The 18,116-nt window shown below is 46.2% G+C and overlaps 1 protein-coding gene across 1 annotated transcript in view; it reads left to right on the top strand.

The window, feature by feature from the left end:
* The window catches only part of noxa1 (NADPH oxidase activator 1), a 58,316-nt gene extending 40,589 nt beyond the window's left edge, over positions 1 to 17,727 (top strand). The window contains exons 13-16 of the mRNA XM_061816489.1: positions 2,346 to 2,512; positions 5,397 to 5,505; positions 15,966 to 16,089; positions 16,472 to 17,727. Coding sequence (XP_061672473.1) covers positions 2,346 to 2,512; positions 5,397 to 5,505; positions 15,966 to 16,089; positions 16,472 to 16,578 — 507 coding nt within the window. The 3' untranslated portion in view covers positions 16,579 to 17,727. The remainder of the gene's footprint in view (positions 1 to 2,345; positions 2,513 to 5,396; positions 5,506 to 15,965; positions 16,090 to 16,471) is intronic.
* The last annotated feature ends 389 nt before the right edge of the window (positions 17,728 to 18,116 follow it).

Genomic DNA, 18,116 nt, shown 5'->3' with positions numbered 1-18,116 from the left:
TTTTCTTCACCACTTGTCCTCACGAGGGTCTCGGGGAGTGCTGGAGCCTCTCCTAGCTCTCAAAGGGAAGGAGGCGGTGTACATCCCGAACTAGTTGCCAACCAATCGCAGGGGACATGGTGACAGACAACAGTCGCACTCACAATCACACCTACGGGCAATTTAGAATATCCAATTAATGTTGCATGTTTTTGGAATGTGGGAGGAAACCAGAGTGCCCGGAGAAAACCCACACAGGCACGGGGAGAAGATGCAAAGTCCACACAGGGAGGCCCAGGATTGAACCCGGGTCCTCAAAACTGTGAGGCCAATGCTTTCCAGCTGCGCCACCGTGCCGCCTCATAACACATTCAAAAAATTTAATTCAAAACAAATGTTAATCATCAATTTAAGTTTTATACACAAATGGATGACATTTTTGTCCAAGTTTTGATAGTATTAACAATTATTTTATAGTCAGTGACCAAGCCAGGGTCAAACCCACCTCTCGCCCAGTCATCTAGCTTAGGCTCCCAGCGCAATTGTGACCCTAGCGTGGATAAGTGTTCCAGAATAGTGTTGGATGAATAATTATTTTCATCTATGTAAAGACACTAATTATGTTCAGGATTCCTCACAATTTTCAAAAATGATTTACTAAGGGACAAAACACAAATGAGTTTACACATTTTCAAATGACTGCAATTGGCTGGCGCTCAGTTCAGGGTGTACCCTTCCTCTTGTATGAAGATAGCAGGGATAGGATCCAGCATGCCCATGACCCTAGTGAGAATAAGTGGTTTGGATACATGGATTCTCAGATGGTCACTTCTACAACATTCCAAGGAAATTACTGCTAAACTATTTTGAGAAGACAATCATGAATACTCATATGGTCCTTTGTGGCGCCCTGGTGCCTGCACACTATATGTTGGTAAGGGGAACTTGCAAATGATTAGATTGATACAGAAGCTGTAATTGTAGTAGAGAATGAGGAATGTGCTTGGCAAATCCTCTTGGCTAGTAAAGTTCAATTAGACAAGGAGATCCAGGAAACTGGACAGAAAAAGAGTTTGGGCAAGATGACATGAAATGGGATCACAATAGAACTAACTGGGGAAGGGGCAATAACAAAGTGTACAATGAGGTGTCCAAAGGTTACACATAAAGGAAGGAAAAAGGTACTTGTACAGATTGGCCAGACACAGGGAATGAGCAGAGAAAATTTGGCATCAGATGATTAAAGACTTGTACTGATAAGTGAATAAAGAGTTCTGTCACCGATTTTGTTCATAATTTTTATGGACATAATTTCTAGGCACAGCCGAGGCGTAGAGGGTGTCCGGTTTGGTCACCTCAGCATCGCATCTCTGCTCTTTGCAGATGATGTTGTTTTGTTGGCTTCATCAAGCCGTGATCTCCAGCTCTCACTGGAGCGATTCGCAGCTGAGTGTGAAGCGGCCGGGATGAGAATGAGTTTCCTCCACAGGGTGTCCGGGGTCTCCCTTAGAAGATAGGGTGAGAAGCTCGGTCATCCGGGAGGGGCTCAGTGTCGAGCTGCTACTCCTCCTCATTGAGAGGAGCCAGATGGGCTGGGGCATCTGATTCAGATGCCTACTGGACGCCTCCCTGGTGAGGTGTTCCGGGCATGTCCCACCGGAAAGAGACCCTGAGGACCCCCCAGGACATGCTGGAGAGACTATGTCTGTCGGCTGGCTAGGGAACGCCTCGGGATCCCTCCGGAAGAGCTGGAAGAAGTGTCTGGGGAAAGGGAAGTCTGGGTGGCCCTGCTGAAGCTATTTCCCCTGCGACCCGACCCGGAAAAGCGGTAAATAATGGATGGATGGATGGTTTAGACATTGTGAATATTTTTTCATTCATATCTCCCGATACTTAGAAATTGCTTGTTAATTTATTCAAACACGGTTAGTCTCTATTATAATACAGTTCCCACTTAACCTGTGTGACAAGTATCACCCAATGATTTATTTCACTGTTTTGAGAATTCATGAGACGATGGCTCAATAAGCACACTCCGAATCAGTGTCGTCAAAAACACAGATGAAGACGACCTTCAATCCAGTAGTTTTCAATGAGTACACAATAGCTAGTGCAGCAGTGCAGCTGTCCTATGGACATAACAATAGCCTGCTGTTCAGGCACACACTGCATAGCGGTCTTTGCAAAGTTACAGTGGAAGTGTAACTGACTTATGGAACCATAAAAGAATACATTATAATGTTATATACATGAAATATAAACATTATATAAATGTTATCTACTGCAAGTAATTTTGCAACAACAGTTTTTATTGTGTAGTTTTTTTTGGTTGACGTGTTCTTTTTTTATTACTTTCTTATTTCCAGGATGACAACTCAGTCCAAGAAGCAGAAGCAGAAACAGATTCTTTGGTTGTAAAGGTTCACTACACATACACTGTGGCACTGTCAGTTCCCTCAAATATGTCGCACAATGAACTAAAGGAAGAAATTGCTCAACATTTGGATCAGCCACCATCTTCTTTACGGCTCAGGTAACTTCTCTGTCTGTCCCTTTGAATTGAATAAAACAACAAGTTATTTGAAACAATTCATTTAGTTTAAACATTTACAGCATTTATGCAAACTGTGTTTTGTCTTTTAAGATGAATGTCTGAGAATATCAATAAGCCAGTGAATTTACATGCTGTGGGATAAAAATTGTCCATCTACTTCTTCTTCTTTTGTAGTGTGTGTTAAGAGAAGTGTGAGGTAGATTGAGACAAACATAGGTAGATGCATATATACACATACGGAAAGTATTCAGACCCCCTTAATTTTTTTACTTTGTTGTATTGCAGCCATTTGCAAAAATAATTTTTATTTTTTTCCTCATTAATGTACAGACAGCATCCCATATTGACTAAAAAAATTGAATTGTTGTCATGGTCTTGCGGGTCCAGCCCTACAGCTGTACTGATTAGGAGGTGCACACCTGCGCCTCATCGGCAGAGATTAACCTGTATATATTGGACCCAGTGGACGGTCTGCCTTTGCCAGATCATTGCCACTCATGTCTCGTTCCCGCACTCCCGCATTCCTGATCGTGAATCCTGGTGTACCGACCTCCGCCTGTTTCCTAATCAACCCCGTAAGCTTGACGTCTTTGATACTCCTGCTATCGCTGATCGATCTCCCGTGTACCGACCCCTGCTTGCCCGCGGACCTGCTCTCTACGGCTGACGTCTTAGTTACCATTGCTCTTCTTGACTGTCTGCCTGATCCCCAACCTTGGAACGAATAAACACTTTTCCCAAACTGGCTCTGCGTCTCCGGAGTCCTGCATTTGGGTCCTCCTCCGTACCGATGGGTCATGACAATTGTTGCAGATTTATTAAATGTGAAAAACTGAAATATCACACAGCAATAAGTATTCAGACCCTTTGCTGTTACACTCATATATTTAACTCAGGTGCTGTCCATTTCTTCTGATCATCCTTGAGATGGTTCTCCACCTTCATTGAAGTCCAGGTGTGTTTGATTATACTGATTGGACTTGATTAGGACACCCACACAGTTGTCTACATGAGACATTACACCTCACAGGGCATGTCAGAGCAAATGAGAATCATGAGGTCAAAGAAATTGTCTAAAGAGCTCAGAAACAGAAGTGTGACAAGGCACAGATCTGGCCGAGGTTACAAAAAACAATTGTGCTGCACTAAAGGTTTCTAAGAGCACAGTGACCTCCATAATCCTAAAACGGAACACGTTTGAGATGACCAGAACCCTTCCTAGAGCAGGCCGTCCACTCAAGCTGAGGGAAGAAGAATGCCAATGAATGGGGATTTAATCGGACCACGTCGAGTCCAGCATATCCCAAATGGTAACGGTTTGGCAGAAATCTGATTGGTCTAAGGGTGTTGGTGACAGACAAGATAGCGTAATTGGAAACCCATTCATTGACATGAAATTTTCATAGATGTTGGGAACAACTCATGAAATCCATATATACAAAACAAGCACATCTGATAAGCTTGGAAATTAACTTGTATGATAATGTAAAATGACAGCGAAAGAGTATTGAACATGGCAATTTGTTTACATTTAATATTTTGTACAAAATTTTTGCAACGACAGCTTGAAGACGCCTCCATATGGAGAAACTAGTTGCATGCATGGTGTAATTTTGGCCCATTTCTCCACACAAGCAGTCCTCAAATCTCGAAGAATATGTGGGCTTCTTTTAATAGACCTTGAGTTTCAGGTTTTTTCATGAGTTTTCGATTTGCTTCATCTCAGGTGATCGGCTGGGCCATTCTAGCAGCTTAATTTTTTCCCCCCCTTTGGAACCAATTGATAGTTTCTTTGCCAGTACTTGCTGAAATGTCCACTCATTTCATTTTCATCATCCTTGTAGATTGGAGCAGATTTTTGTCAAGAATGTCTATACACATTTGCCCATTCATCCTTCCTTCAATAATGTGAAGATTATCATCATGTTCCAACCTCTGAACTTCACTGTCGGTATGGTGTTTTTAGGATGATGTGCAATAACATTCAACATCCTCTAAACTTGAAATGCATTGTGGCATCCAAACAGTTCATTTTTGGTCTCATCTGACCAGATTATGTTCTACGAGTATTTAACTGGCTTGTCCAAATGAATGAATAAGTTATTGCAAAATTGCCTATATGGAAAAGCAGGAATAATAAAATGCTAGGAGGTGGTTGGGCTGATCAGCTTCACAGGTCAGAGAGGCTTGCTGACAGCCTGTCCAAGTGTGAAGCACACTTTTTATAAAATTATCGATAAACTGGATGATTTTGTGGAGGGCGGCACGGTGGCGCAGCGGGAAAGCGTTGGCCACACAGTTCTGAGGTCTAGGGTTCAATCCCGGCCCTGCCTGTCTGTGGTTTGCATGTCCTTCCCGCACATGCGTGGGTTTTTTCTGCGCACTCCTGTTTCCTCCCATATCCCAAAAACATGCAGCATTAATTGGACACTCTAAATTGCCCCTAAGTGTGATTATGAGTATGACTGTGGTCTGTCTCCATGTGCCCTGCGATTGGCTGGCAACCAGTTCAGGGTGTACCCTGCCTCCTGCCCATTGACAGCTGGAATAGGCTCCAGCACTGTCTGTGACCCTCGTGGGGATAAGCGGCAAAAGAAAATGGATGGATTTTGTGGAGATGTTGCCGATCTGAAATATTATGTGCTCTGTAGATGAGCAAGATTACTGTTGATTTTACAAAATGCATATTTGAGTTTTATCAAAAGTTGTACTCAAAAAGTTTCTTGAAAAAGTCAAAGTCCTTCTTCTGCCCCTCCCCATTCCACACAAAATAATCAATTTTAAAATATTTAGAGATATTTTATTCTCATTTTCTTGACACACCCACTCCCTCAAAATCTGTTCTTTCCTGCTCTCTCATTAGACATAAGAAGCATGGTTCTCGGCTACTGGTCCCTCTTGAATGGGAATTAGAGCCAGGGAGGACCATACAAGAGGTCTCAGAGGGTGGCAGAACAACTCTGTGGTGCCAGGTGAGAACGTAACTTATTTTTTCCCAAAAGCATCTTTCTTTTTGTTTACATCACACCCACAATAGATAGATACAGTACTTCCATCCTTTTTCTACCACTTGTATGAGGTCAGGTGATGGGGGAAATAGTTTTAGCAGGGTCACCCAGACTTCCCCAGCCACTTTATCCAAATCTTTCGGGGGGAGATCTTGAGGTGTTCCCAGACCAGCATGTCCTGGGTCACCCCGGGGTTTCCCCCTTGTGTAAAAGTTATGGAAAGAATTGGTGACAAAGGGTAGCCTTGGCAGAGTGCAACCCTTACCTTAAACGAGTCCAACCTACTGCGGCAATGTGGAACAAATTCTGACATCGGTCGTACAAAGACTGAACAGCTTGTATCAGAGGGTTACGTACCCCTTACTCCCAAAGCATCACCCACAGGACTCCCCAAGGGACACGGTCAAACTTTTCCGTTCTGCTTGTCCCATTAGGACCAGCACAGTGAGTCATCCTTTTCCATCGAAACCTATCTCCTGCATCTTCCTCTCAAACACCCACTCCCCTCACGCAGCTCCATCCTCAGCACCCTCTCTCACTTCTGGACATGTCCAAACCATCAAAGTCTGCTTTCTGGAACCCTGTTTCCAAAACATCCAACTTTCGCTCTACGTACATTTGTCCCTTCAGCGCCACCGTCTCTGACTCGTACATCATAGCCGCCTCCCCATTGTTTTATAAACTTTGCCCTGGATCCAATAGAGACTCTTCTGTCACACAACACACCAGACACCCGCCAGCTGTTCCAACCTTCTTCGAACCGTTTCTTCACTTCCTTATGACACTCACCGTTGCTCTGGATTGTTTACCCCAAGTATTTGAAGTAATCCACCATCACTATCTCTTCTCCCTGGAGCCTCACTCTTGCCCCTGCACCTCTCTCCTTCACCCAGATATATTCTGTTTTACTTTGGCTAATCTTCATTCCTCTCCTTTCCAGTGCATACCTCCATCTTTCTAATTGTTCTTCCAACTGCTCCCAGTATTCACTGGAAATCTGCGAACATCGTGACCCAGGAGGATTCCAGTCTAAACTCATCTCTCAGTCTATCCATTGCCACAGCAAACAGGAAGGGGCTCAGAGCTGATCCCTGATGCAGTCCCACCTCCACCTTAAATTCTTCTGTCAAACCTGCAGCACACCTCAGCACTGTTGTGCTGCCCTCATACATGTTCCGCATTATTCTAACGTATTTCTTCGACACACCAGATTTACGCATGCAGTACCACAGTTCCTCTCTTGGTTGTCTGTCATTGGCTTTCTCAAGATCCACAATGACACAATGTAGCTCCTTTTGACCTTCTCTGTACTTTTCCACTAGCATCCTCAAGGCAAATAATGCATCTGTGGTACTCTTTCTAGGCATGAAACCATAATGTTGCTCGCAGACAGTTACTTCTGTCCCGAGTCTAGCCTCCACCACTCTTTCCAATAACTTCATTGTGTGGTTCATCAACTTTATTCCTCTTATGTTCCCACAGCTCTGCACATCGCCTTTGTTCTTAAAAATAGGAACTAGCACAGTTTTCCTCCATTCCTCTGGCATCTTCTCACCCGCTAGTGTGCTGTTGAATAAATTGGTCAAAAACTCCAAAGCCACCTCTCCAAATTGTTTCCATACCACCACAGGGATTGCATCAGGGCCAACTGCCTTTTCATTTTTCATCCTCTTCAGGGCCTTTCTAACTTCCCCCCTACTGATCATTGCTACTTCCTGGTTCTTCACACTTCCCTCTTCTACTCTTCCTTCTTTTTCATTTTCTTCATTCATCCATTTGCAGGTGAGTGGGCAGGCAGAAGTCGGTACGCAGGAGAACAATCAAAGCAGGCAGAAGTAACGAAGGAGTCAGGCTTACAAGGTTGGTCGTAGAACAGGCGAAGGTCGGTACACACAGGTTGACGATCAGGGATACGAGAGTGCTGGAACGGGACATGAAGCTCAACGAACTGGCGGGCACCCAGTCGTCATCGGGGTGATATAAATCCACAGACTACTCAGCCCGCATGAGACGCAGGTGTGCGCCTCAATCAGCGCACCCGCGCGGGCACCCACGCGGGCGCCCGCACAGCTCGTGCTGGAGCGGCAGGATCATGACAGTACCTCCCCTCAAAGGCACGGCTCCCAGACGTGCCTAAACGAAAAAACAGACAATAATTAACACAGGCAGGGGTGGGCGGAAGGGGGTTCGGAAGAGGGCACGCCCCCCCCTGAACCCCAGTCTGGTGGCCATCCAGGCCACCAAACGCGAGTCGTCCGGGTGGACAGGTCAGGAGGACGACCCGGACGTCAAGCACCAGGGTCCCCACGGGGCGATTCGGGCAGACGACCTCTGTGAGGAACCAAATGGCAAAGCAGGAACCAGAACGAGGCAGGCCACTGCTCCGGACGAGAACCTCCCACGCCGTGGTTGCAAGACGACCAGGGATTGGTCGCCACCGAGCCTTGGTCAGTAGGAGGCCGTGGATTGGTCACCAATGAGGCCAGGTCCTGAAGCGGCTGGGAGCCCTCAGGAGCGACGAGGGTGATGGAGAGAAGGACCAGAGCCATGACCGCCACCATTACCATCACAGCCATCCCGAAGTCTCTCCAGGTCCGGGGTGGCTCATCAGAACTCCCCAGCTCTAGTCGCCGTCGAGACACGGGCATGGAACGGCCGCGGACCGGTCGCCGCTGGTACTCCTGGACAGGAACGTGAGGAGGCTGGGGAACAGTCGCCACCTCCTGGACAGGAACGTGAGAAGGCGGAGGCAGCATCACCAACTCCACCTCCTCCTGGACGGGAACGTGAGGAGGCCACGGTGCCATTGCCCCCTCCTGGACGGCAACGTGAGGCGGCTGGGGAACCGTTGCCACCTCCTGGACAGGAACGTGAGAAGGCGGAGGCAGCATCACCAACTGCACCTCCTCCTGGACAGGAACGTGAGGAGGCCGCGGTGCCATCGCCCCCTCCTCGACAGCAACGTGAGGTGGCTGGGGAACCGTTGCCACCTCCTGGACAGGAATGTGAGAAGGCGGAGGCAGCATCACCAACTGCACCTCCTCCTGGACAGGAACGTGAGGAGGCCGCGGTGCCATCGCCCCCACATGGATGGCAACATGAGAAGGCGGCGACACCATCGCCATCCCCACCTCCTCCTGGACAGCAACGTGAGAAGGCGGTGACACCATCGCCATTCCCACCTCCTCCTAGACAGCAAGGTGAGAAGGTGGCGAGACCCTCACCGCCACCTCCTCCTGGACAGGAACGTGAGAAGGTGGTGGCACCATCGCCACCTCCTGGACGGGAACATATGGAGGTGCCCGTCGCCGTCGGAGCAGGAAGAGGGGACGACCGCGGACCGGTCGCCGACAGAGCAAGAACGGGGAGCGACTGCGGACCGGTCGCCACTGGTACTCCAGGGCACGGACGGGAAGCGGCTGTGGAGACGTCGCCTCCTGGACAGCAACGTGAGGCGGCATCGGGTCGGTCCCCACTGCCACGTGAGCTTGCAGTGCATTCGTTGAAACAGCAACGTGGGCGTGGCGCGGTGGCGAATCCGTTTCCAGGGCAACGTGAACGAGGGTCGGCAGAGAGTCAGTCGAAACTGACACGTGGGCGTGTCTCGGGAGCGGGTCAGTTCCAACTGCCGCGTGGGCTCCGCTCAGAACAGCAAAAAACCTCGACGTGCGAATGGCAAGGAAGCGGGTCAGTTTCCACAGCTACGTGCGCTTGGCGAGGTGGCGAGTCCGTTCCCACTGCGACGTGCACTTGGCAAGGTGGTGAGTCCGTTCCCACTGCAGCGTGCGCTTGGCGAGGGGGCGGGTCTGTTTCAACGGCGACGTAAACGAGAGTAGGCAGAGAGTCAGTCAAAACTGACACGTGGGCATCTCTCGGGAGCGGGTCAGTTCTAACTGCGACGTGAACATGCGTCAGCAGCGAGTCCGTCGCCGTTGCGACGTCAGCGTAGCTCGGCTGGTTCGCCAATCCTTGCCGGACCTGGGCCGTGAGAGCCACCAATTCGGCGCTCTGCCACTCTATCTCCGCCCGCATTTCGCGGCAGAACGCCTCGTGATTTGGTGGCTCCTCCTCCCTCTGGGCTGGAAGCTTCGCCACCAGCTGCGGGTCTGCCGGTCTCACCGTTGCCGGCGAGGAGTGGGAGGAGGGTGTCTTCGTTGCTGCGCAGCGGGAGATACCAGGGAGCGCCCGGCCGGGGCGTCTCCTCTGGCCGCCATGCGGAGGTCCCGGGTAGATGGCCAAGCGGATTCCCTCAAACGGATTGGTGTATTGTATCCACCGGGCGAAGACGTTCGGGTGCTGGGAATGCGGGGAGGTGGAGCAAACAGACTGGGATGAAAAGCCGGGCAAAGAGATTCAAAATCAAAGTCATCGGAGTCGTACTCAGGCAGCCGGTCATACAAATCATGGTCCTCCTCATATTCCGAAAAGTCAGAGTCCAGAAGAATATGACGAGCCGGACGGGTCCTGGTCGGGACGTATTCATAGCTCGCTGGCGGGTCGTATGACACGGAAGCGTAGGACGTCAGGGAGCCTACCCGGATTGGACAGGCTTGGTCCTCCGGCAGATGGTCTCCCGCTGGGTCCTATTTTGGCCAGGTCGTTCTGTCACGACCCATCGGAACGGGGGTAGGACCCAAATGCAGGACTCGGACGATGCAAGGTAGTTCAAGGAGAAACGTTTATTATATGCCGAGGTCGGGGATCGAGCAGGCAGTCTGGTGCAGCAGCGGTAGTTGGGACGTCGGGCGAAGAGAGCAGGTGAGTGGGCAGGCACGAGACACAGGAGAACAATCAAAGCAGGCAGAAGTAATGAAGGAGTCAGGCTTACAAGGTTGGTCGGAGAACAGGCGAAGGTCGGTACACATAGGTTGACGATCAGGGATACGAGAGTGCTGGAACGGGACATGAAGCTCAACGAACTGGCGGGCACCCAGTCGTCATCGGGGTGATATAAATCCACAGACTACTCAGCCCGCATGAGACGCATTTGTGCGCCTCAATCAGAGCACCCACGTGGGCACCCACGCGGGCACCCGCACAGCTCGTGCTGGAGCGTCAGGATCATGACAACCTCTTTCTGATAGGCCGCAAAAGATTATTCCTTTCTCCGGTTCCACCACATGATTCTCTGCTCTCCCTGTGTCTTCTTAATTATCCTACCCACCACCATCCTATGCTGTCGAGCTACACTCTCCCTACCACTACTTTACAGTCAGTGACCTCTCTCAGATGACATTGTCTGCTGAAAATATAATCCACCTGCGTGCTTCTACCTCTGCTGTCACTCTATGTTCCTGCCTCTTCTGGAAAAAAGTGTTCACTAACTACCATTTCCATCCTTTTTGCAAAGTCCACCACCATCTTTCCCTCAAAGTTACTTTCTTGGATTCCGTACTTACCCATCAGTTCTTGGTTGCCTCTTTTTCTTTCACCAACATGTCAATTACAATGTACACCAATCACAACTCTCTGTGTCTGGGATGCCCAGAACCACTTCATCTTGTTCCTTCCAGAATTTCTCTTTCACCTCTAAGTTACATCCTACCTGTGGGGTATAGCTGCCAATCACATGATACATAACACCCTCCATTTCATTTCTGATACTCTTTTCCCCTCCAAGACATTCTTCGCTAGCTCTTCCTTTAAAATAATAAATAAATAAGAGTGTTGATGGTACACACATTCCCCCTCCTGAGACGCCGGACGGTGGACCAGAATTTACTGGAAGAACTCCTCCTATACCTGAGTTTTTTTCCCTGACCATTGAAGCTGCATTCTGCTTGGCCAATTGGTATCCATCAACTGCCTGAGGAGTCCCACAGGCCAAATATGTCCGAAATGACTCCTTGTTCAGCTTGACAGCATCCCTCACGATTGGTGTCCACCAATGTGTTTGGGGATTGCCGCCACGACAGGCACATTACAGTCACAGCTCCGGTCAGCCACCTCAGCAATGGAGTTGCGGAACATAGTCCATTGGGACTCAATGTCGCTATCCTCCACTGGAACATGAGCAAAGTTTTGTCGGAGCTGGGAGTTGAAACACATTCTGACAGGGAATTTTGGCAGACGTGCCGGGCAAACCCTTACAATACTTTTGGGCCTGCCATGTCGGACTGGTATCTTCTACCATCATCGGTGCCAACACTCCACCAGGTGGCAATCAGATGACAGCGCCGTGCATCCCTTCACTAAAGTGTCCAAGATTTGTGGTCCCAAGTCCGATGAGACAACTACAAAGTTGATTGTCGAACTGCGACCTATGGTGTTTGCCATAAGTCATGCTATACTCACACTGTCTCATACAACGACCTGGCAACAAGTAACAGAACACACAAGGCTTAAATATATGGCATAATTTTTGCCAATCAAGCGCAGGTGAGGAGGTGCTGCCAGAGGCAGCTGCGCACAGGGCAGTGGGCTTGGCACGTCACTGACAACACTGAAAAAAATCAGAAACTACTTTATCAACGCAGACACTTTGTTGCTAAACATCTGCCTTTCTGGATTATAACTCAGTGCTGCTTCACCATGTTTGCTTTGGACACTCCACTCCGCTATTTGACCTGAGTCGTTCGATCTCAGAGCCCTACTGTGTTGGTATTCCATGAACATTTCTTTCTTGTATGAAGGACCTAAACCATTTAGTGATTTATCGACAAGGAACCCTAACACTCCTCTCAATGAGGAGGAGTACCGGCTCAACACTGAGCCCCTCCCGGATGACCAAACTTCTAATCCGATCTCAAAGAGAGAGTCCGGACACCCTGTGGAGGAACTCATTTTGACCACTTGTTTCCAGAACCTTGTTGTGAAGGTAGGAATGCAGCTCAACTGGTAAATTGAGAGTTTTGCCTTTCGACTTAGCTCCCTCTTTACCACAACGGACCGATACAACGTCTGCATCACGGCAAATGCTGCACCAATCAGCCTGTTGATCTCTAACTCCATTCTTCCCTCATTCTGGAACAAGACTCCAAGATACAGGATCTCAACCCATACCTGGAGATGGCACACCACCCTTTTCTGAATGAGGAGAACATGGTCTCTGATTTGGAGGTGCTGATTCTCATTCCAGCCGCTTCACACTTGGCTGTGAACAGCTCTAGTGAAAGTTGGAGATTACGGCTTGATGAAGCCAAAATAACCACATCATCTGCAAATATCAGAGATGCAATGCTGTGACTACCAAATCAGACACCCTCTGCACCTAGATATTCTGTCCATAAAAGCTATGGAGAAAGTCGGTGACAAAAAGGGCAGCCTCGGCGGAATCCAACTCTTACCAGAAGCGAATCCGACTGATTGGCAGGAATGCAGACAGAACTGTGACACCGGTTGTACAGGGACCGAACAGCCCATATCACGGGATTCGGTACCCCATACTCCCGGGGAACACTCCACAAGACTCCCCAAGTAACACGGTCAAACGCCTTTTCCAAGTCCACAAAACACATGAAGACTGGTTGGGCAAACTCCCATGCACCCTCAAGGATCCTACCGAGGATGTAGAGCTGGTCCAATGTTCCACGGCCAGGACGAAAGCCACATTGCTGCTGAGAGAGTCGACTTCGTGATGGACCTCTCCTCTCCAGCACCCCTAAATCGACCTTACCAGGGAGGAGTATGATCCGCATGTAGTTGGGACACACATTCCGCGAACTAGGTCCAGAGCGGGCAGGATCCTTTCGGACCCTCGACATCCTGGCCACTAGCTCTTCCAGCTCCTTTTGTCGGGAAAGCGCTTTCAGATCAATGTAAGTCAAAACTAGCAGGCATTCGAACATTTTTCCCCCCTCTGACAAGTAAGTCATTACATTCTTGATCAGCAAACCTACGATTTTCTGCCTTGTGCAATTGTTGCAACACACACATCCTGCTGATCAGGATGTGAGTGTATTAGTATTAATAGTAGTACAGTTGTAACTCAGTTTTCAAACGTCTTGGTTTTTTGTACAAATTGGTTTTCGAACGAAAATTTAGAGATTTTTTTGCTTTGGTTTTTCGAACAAAAATCGGTATTCCAACACCCCAACCAGCTGACCCATGACGATTTGTTATTGTGCTTTCGAATGCACCCCCGAAAAAAACGTAAAAGACGTAACGCACGTGCCGGCGCAACCAATTGACTTGCGCATTCCTCTGCTCGCGGACGTTTCCCAGTACTGTAGTGACTTTTTTCTTCAAATTGAGCAACATTAACTCCTGATCATGGCTCCAAAGAAGGCAAGTGGAACTGCTGGTGATGAAAGAAGGAAAGTGGTGCGTAAAACTGTCGACTTCAAGAAGGATTTCATAGCTGAACACGAATCTGGTGTGCGTGTTTCGGAGTTATCGAAGAAGTATGGCATGGCGAAAACGACAATCAGCATCATTCTGAAACACAAGGATGCCCTCAAAGCAAGTGATGTTGCTAAAGGAGCAACCATGTTGACGAAGCAGAGGCCACAAATCTTGGAGGAAGTCGAAAAGTTGCTTCTTATTTTCGTGAACAAGCAGCAGTTAGCATGGGATAGTGTTGGTGAGGAAGGGAGGAAATGTTGTCCGATGAGGCTGAAGGCAGGAAGAATGTCTCAAGTGCTGATATTAAAGCTATCTGTGCTAAATGGAACGACATCCATAATTTTGTACAACTTTATCACCCGAATAAAGCTAAATGTTGCAAAATTTTAATGATGCTATTATGAGCCACTTCAGAAAAGTGCTTAAAAGATGGCAGAAACAAACATTAGATTTGTTCTTTGTGAAAAAGGGGAGAGTCCCCCCACTGACGACATTAGAAAGTGTTGTTTTGCATTGCTTTTTTCTTTTGTTCCATTAACCCTACCTCGAGTTGCAAGTTTTTTATTTTTACGTTACGTACTTTCTGTGCAAATAAAAAACAACTTGATTTTTCCCCCCTCATTATTGCTTGTTTAAGGTTACTTTTCTTAATAAAACAAAGGTTTACAAGGCTGGGGGCCAAGTCGCTACAGATACGGCAATGCACTCCAAACCTAGCATAATCTTCTACCCTTAAGCATACATTTTAAGCAAAAATAAATATATTTCTTAAATGATTTGATTATATACAGTTTTTAAACAATACATATATTTCTACTATGCAGTTTATTATCAGGAAAAGCTAAAAAACATCGATTTAAAAAAATAAAATTTTTTAGGCTTGGAACGCATTTTTTCATTTTCCATGCATTGCAATGGGAAAACGTGCTTCGGTTTTCGAATGTTTTGGTTTTCAACCAGCCTTCTGGAACGGATTATGTTCAAGAACCAAGGCACCACTGTATTAATATCAGTAATATATACTGTAGACTATCACACAATTCGTCACTTTAAACTGCTCCCTTTGCACAATTGTCATTGCACTAGTCTATGTAAAAAAAATTGCTACATACACACACAAAGGGATGGCTTCTCTTTGTACTACAACAGAAACCGCGAATCAGGAAAGACACTCTGTACAAGCTCAACAATGAGGGACGTTGACACACTCCTCTTCTACCTGTTCTAAATGAAAAAGACTTTACAACTTGCACATCTGTGACTCTTATAAGGAATACTTCCTATAAACAGAAATGTGCCTTGTTCTTTGTTCTTGTTACTTTGTTGTTCTTTGTTCTGAATGTCCTATCAGGGCAGCACCGACAGCTAGAGAAATATTCCTTGTGTGTTTTTACAAACTTGGCCAATAAAGCTTATTCTGATTTGGTTGTGGTGGCGAGATGAAGCCTCGTGGAACTTTGAACCATTTCAGCCAATTGTTTTGAGAACGTGTTCATGTCTTGAAGTCTCATGTGCACACGGTACCATTTGTTGGCCTGTGTAGAAATTACAGGCAGATGTAGTGATGTATTGCATTCTGACATCTGTTTTGGCGCTTGGGAATACAATGTACTATGTCTGTCAGGGTTCTTCTACTAAATACTGAGCAAAGGGTCTGAATACCTATGGCAGTGTGATGTTTCATTTTTTCCCTTTTAATACATCTGCAAATATTTCCACAATTAAATTTTTCTCTTTCAATATGACTACATTAAAGCAAACAATGAAATCTTTAAGGGTATCTGCATTCTTTCCATGCCCACTTTATGTGTCTCTTATGACAAGCCTGTTGTTTCTTGAGAGGGAGAACAATTTCTTTGTTCTTCCACAGTATGTATTGGTTTTCCATATGACAAAATGCCAAAGAAAAATTGACACACACACACACACACACACACACACACACCACACACACACACACACACACACACACACACACACACACACAAAGTGATGGCTTTTCTCTGTACTGAGATATGCTAGTTGGCTTCTAAACTACCTTCATCATACATTAAATAAACAGCCACAAACAATGACTTAAAATGCACAATTATACATGCCGGAATCTGAATCTTAACTGCCTCTGCACTCTTCTACTTCAGGCTGAAGATTCTCTGCGCAACCATACCATCCTATACCAAATGGTGGCACTATATGATTATTCTGCTCAGGGTCCTGAGGATTTAGAATTCAGTGAAGGGGATACCATTGACATCCTGGGTGAAGGTATAATGCAGCATTGTTCTTGCAACATTTCATCGAAAGAAGTATTATGACACATGGCTTTTATACATAGTAAGGAGGCCCCGTAGCTCAGTGGTGAGAGCACTGGTTTTGTAAGTGGGTTGGGTTCGTGTCCCACTGGGACCTCCACTCCCTGAGAAGGATTGTGTCAGGAAGGGCATCCGGTGTAAAAATTGTGCCAAACATATATGTGCATTCATCTGAGATGACACGCTGTGGTGACCCCGAAAGGGACAAGCCAAAAGTAACCTCCTCCTTTTGTACAAAGAAAAACAAGACATTCGAAAGTTGTTAAAATTAAATATTACGATAGAGTCTATCACTGTCACCTTTAATTTTGTTTCTCTTTCTGTTTTCATTATAGTGAACGAAGAATGGCTGGAAGGACACTGTGCAGGGAATATCGGTATTTTTCCCAGGAGCTTTGCCATCAGGGAAAATGAAAACTTTACACAGATGTATGAGTTTTGAAAACCGAGTTTTAGTAAACAATACTACTGTGATGTCAGATCTGTTTTGATACAACCTTCAGTTAAACCAGATTGATAAAGACATTTTACATTATATTTTGATTGTAGGAATAATTGTGATCATAATTATCATACATTTGCTTACAATAAAGAAATGCTTTGCTCTGCCCTAGATAACGTGGCAGCCTCCTAGCAGTAGATAGCAAGAACAAAAACATCTAATCATCAGAACTGTTAGAACTGCTGCCTGTTCAAGAAATGATGACCACACATGTGATCAGCAATCTTCCACACATGCACACGCACATGAACAAACATTTACACCTTGTCTCAAACTGTTTTGCTTGTCGTCTCCTTTTTGTAACATCCATGTAAATAAGGGGCGTCTCAAAACTAAATAAATAGAGGTGCCGAGGAGAGGATAACCAGTGGTGAATTGTACGAGACAGTTCCTCTCCTCTCTCGACTTGAACTGGTGTCTTTGCTTCCTTTTTTGTCCAGTTTAATGAATGTCTGATTGGTGAACCTTGACATTGATTTTCATTGATTATACAAACACAATTTTTATCAAAAAATATTGAAAACATAAATTTTGGTAGCACTATTATATTACTGTAACTTCCTGCATTATATTCTAGTTTGTTTTATAAAAAACAATACTGTTCTCATTTCGGTATTTGAAATGGAGGCGTAATATAAAAATATCAGTTTGGTTCCCTCTTTAATTCAAGAAAAATTAGACAAATTAAGTCATTTGTTTTTGGATGTCACTCTTAATCTCAGCAGATTACACTGTATCTGTAAAGTATTCACAGTTTACTTTTTCCACAATTTCTCATGTTAAAAAATAATTACCACCCCCAGACACGCACAAATATTTTTGGGGAAATTGTTTATTTTTTGAAAAATAATGATTTAAAAATATCTACAGCACACAGTGGAAGTAGCCTTTTTTGCCAATTTTTGTATTCTCAGAACATAGAATATTGTCTCTCTTAATCGGAATGTACTTCAAGCGTCTTTGGGTAAACTCCAGGCACGCTTCCATCTGTCCACTCTACCTCACAGGCCTTAGTGATGGTTTCTTGCAGAGATGGTTTTCCTACTATGTTTTCTTACCACGATGTCAGTCTACTGCAATAAAATCTTGTATTCCGATACAACCTCAGCCTGTTTTTTACGATCATTGAACTTTTTCTTGTCAACTCGCTTGCGACCAAATATATTCCATACTGTGGGATGACAACATTCGTGCATCGCACCAACTGTATTATCAGAAGAAAATGGGGGGAAAACAAGTTGGTGGACACTGGTGCTCAGGACAGGAGAGGACTTTGTGTATGACTTGCTTGAGGTATGTTGACACATTTTTAATATGATACGGCTCGCAAGCAATCAAAACATTACACAGCCAAGCAAGCTAATGCTAATTTGTGCTAATGCACTTTTATGGAGAGTTTTATGGAGACGAGACGGAATAGTGGCGCAGCTGGAAAGCGCTGGCCTCACAGTTCTGAGATCTGTGGTTCCATCCCGGCC

The sequence above is a fragment of the Syngnathoides biaculeatus genome, chromosome 4 (assembly GCF_019802595.1).
Source record: "Syngnathoides biaculeatus isolate LvHL_M chromosome 4, ASM1980259v1, whole genome shotgun sequence".
NCBI lineage: Eukaryota > Metazoa > Chordata > Actinopteri > Syngnathiformes > Syngnathidae > Syngnathoides > Syngnathoides biaculeatus.
This window is presented reverse-complemented; position numbering and strand designations above follow the sequence as displayed.